This window comes from Astatotilapia calliptera, chromosome 16, assembly GCF_964374335.1.
Source record: "Astatotilapia calliptera chromosome 16, fAstCal68.1, whole genome shotgun sequence".
NCBI classification, from domain to species: domain Eukaryota; kingdom Metazoa; phylum Chordata; class Actinopteri; order Cichliformes; family Cichlidae; genus Astatotilapia; species Astatotilapia calliptera.
Genome location: NC_137437.1, coordinates 26779800 through 26783132, shown reverse-complemented (window position 1 = coordinate 26783132; position 3333 = coordinate 26779800). Strand labels below are relative to the sequence as shown.

The 3333-nt window shown below is 37.3% G+C and overlaps 1 protein-coding gene across 1 annotated transcript; it reads right to left on the bottom strand.

Moving 5' to 3' along the window:
- Nucleotides 1–1659: 1659 nt before the first annotated feature.
- Nucleotides 1660–2712, bottom strand: LOC113008326 (olfactory receptor 4B13-like). The gene has a single exon (XM_026145675.2). It carries the CDS (start codon nt 2602–2604, stop codon nt 1660–1662), a length of 945 nt encoding a protein of 314 aa, XP_026001460.2. The 5' UTR covers nt 2605–2712.
- Between the last annotated feature and the right edge of the window lie 621 nt (nt 2713–3333).

The following is a 3333-nucleotide window of genomic DNA, read 5'->3' as shown; positions in this document are numbered from 1 at the left end:
TCTGTCTGTCTATGGTGTCACCCCGTCTGTTTGCGAATCTGTCTGTTTAGTTCTGTGTCTTGTTTGGTTCCCTGTGTCTGAGTTTCCTGTCTTATTGTGAAGGTCTCTGTCTGATGTGAGTGTGTTCAGTTTACGTTTCCTCTGTCCCGTCAGCTCTGATTTCTCCCAGCTGTGTTGCCCTTCTGTCTCTCATCCCCTGATTACTGGTGTGTGTATTTAAGCCCTGTGTGTTCTCCTGCCTGTTGCCGGTTCGTCTGCGTTACGCCGTGTCAGTCTGCGTTACTCTGTGGTCCACGGTGTCCTGTCCCTCGTCAGTGTCTCTCTGCCTCTCACCCCATTCTGGTACCCTCTCAGGTTTGTCATTTAGCTTTCCCAGTTTAGGTCTTTAGTTTTGTCTTCCCTCTTGCCTGTTTTGTCATCTCACCACTGTGTAAATATAACATCACCAGCATTATCATCTACTGCCTGCGATTTGGGTCCTTTCTCCCGTCAATACCACATGGCTCGCCTCGACAGCCGTGACAGAATGTTTATATCACACAACTTGATGTTAGCAGGACATTGATGGAGAAAAAGCAGAAAGGTGTTAGCCTGGAGAAACACACCAGCTGAGAGAGCCTCCTTCCTAGTTAAGGCGAGGAAGGAGTAGAAGAGAAGGGAGTTACTGTTGAAATACTATTATTGCATTGTTTTTTGTTGGGTTTTTTTTTATGCTATGGGATTGAAAAACTTCAAAAAACAACAACAGCACAATTTTATGCTTGATATGCTAAACAAAACTTTAATTCTTAAAGTAGTAAATACTACAGTATGTCAAGCAATGGGGATATATGATCAGATTTCAAAAAGTACAGAATTATGGTGTCATTAATTAATGTACAGAGAGAAATTTACATATAAATTTAAAAACAAAAAAAATGCAAAATAAAAGTAGGTAACAGTTCAATTACTATTTTTCCAAAATAATAATAAAAAAACCTTTATATATAAATAAATAAATACTACTGAAAAAATACAACCTAATAACACTGATCCTTATATTTATATATGGAACGTGTTTATAGGGAAAAAAAAAAGAAACATTAAGCGTTGTTAACTGACCTTTGTGATAAACTGAGATGTAACACACAGGGATTCCTGCACTAACCAGCCCTTTACAACAGAATATTTCATACAATATTTTGTTTACTTTAAACCTAAAACACTTTGAAATAAACCTGTTTAATCAACTTGCACATATATCAGCTAATATACCTTGAACATCAAGACACAGCAAGGCAAAGAAATGAAATGTCAATTTGTGATGATTTCTGAATGGTATATAGATGAATTTTACAACAGTACTTAAAAACTCATGCAGAATCCTTTTCAAATGAAATTCTTAGTCAAAAACATGAAAAAAATGTTGTTTTCATTTAATGTTCGTGCTGGATTGAGCAAATATGTCATATATGACAAATATGTCTCATATTGTGACAAATATAACAAAGAATATTAGTAAAATTAGTCTAGTCCAAATATATGTTTGCCTTAGACAAGGCAAACATGACTAAATGTTTCTGAATCAAGTGCCTTCAGAAAGACTTGTATTTATATTGCTGCATCTGTTTTGAATATTTTTGAATTATTTTAAATAAGGAAATCTAACCTTAATGGAAATCATTTCCCTTTCAAATAAATTAAACTCAAGATTCTGTTTCGTATTTTGGTGAGTTTAAATCCATACACGAGAGGATTCATAACTGGAGGGATGATGAGAAATTCAAGAGTGATGAAGTTTTGGAGGCTTTGGGGTAAATCTCTGGAGCCAAAGCGCAAGTACATCACATCAACAGCCATTACAATGGCATTTATGATCACAGAAGTCAGATGGGCCACACAGGTCTGCATAAACATTACTCTGTCCTCTCTGGACCTCACACATGTTTTAATAAGATATATGTAAGTCCAAATTATGAAAACATAATGAAAATAACAAATGGCAATTATCACATATGCACTGATGTTATTTGGAAAAGTGTCAGCTTCAGGACAAGCAAGTTTAAGAATTAACCGGGTTAGACATAAGGCTCTCTGAATGTTTATACCACATAACTTGAGTCTTGCTGTAAACAAGACATTAATGGAAAAAAGACAGAAAGGTGTCAGCCAGGAGAAACACACCAGCTGTGAAAGCCTCCTCTTAGTCATGAAAGAGTAGTAGTGCAGAGGTCGACATATTGCCAGATACCTGTCAAAGGCCATGACAGTTAAAATAGACAAATCACAAAAAGAAAATGAATACGCGATAAAAGCTTGTAAAAGGCACCCTACATAGGAGATTCTGTGAGAAGACGACAGTAAATCTGAAAGGAATTTGGGGTAGAAACCTGTGGTTCCATAAAGTGCATTAATGCAAAGGCTACTCACGAAAATGTACATAGGTTCATGGAGGCTTTCATCCAAGACAATGAGCAGCACAAGAGAAATATTGAAGAACAAAATCACACAGTAATACAGTAAAGTAACTGAGAAGAGGGGTACTGTGAAATTCATCGTCTCATTAAATCCTGACAGAATGAAACTTCTTTCATTAGACTGATTATCCATGATCAGAGGGCACATCTACCTTTTTAAAATAACAACATAACAGAGCACTGAGCTGCTGCGTCTGTACCTGACTAATGTCTGCTGTCCCTCTTCACCTCCCATTAATTATAGAATAAAATAAAATACTATATACAGTACAATAAATAGAATAAAATATACATTAGGATAGAAATAGAATGCAAATGCTTTATACAACTGAGTAAAAATACAACTTTGTCAGAAAAAGAGTATTGCACTCAGAGTGTGTGGATGTGTGTGTTTGATCAGTTAAAGTCTTTGTTGTGGAGTCTGACAGCAGTGAGGAGGAAAGACCTGCAAAATCTCTCCGTCCCACACCGTGTGTGCCGCAGCCTGCCACTGAAGGAGCTGCTCAGTGCTGTCACAGTCTCCTGCATGGGGTGGGAGATGTTGTCCAGCAGGGATGAGTGTATGTTTCTGTTCTGTGTCCTGTTTGTTTCTATATGTGTCTTTCTGGCTGCTGTTACAAGCAAATTTCCCCTTGTGGGACAATTAAAGGATTATTCTATTCTATTCTAATGCTGTTTCTATCAAACTATTTTTCTCCTACAGTTACACAGAGGCCTGACAACAATATCATACATTCACATTATAATGCAGCCACCTAATGTTATCACATCATATCACAACTCCACACTGTGTATCTAAGCCCTCAGTTCCCAGTCTTGTCATTCCGTCCATTCCTCATGTGTGTTTTCAGTTCAGTCCATCCAGTCAGCCAGCCAA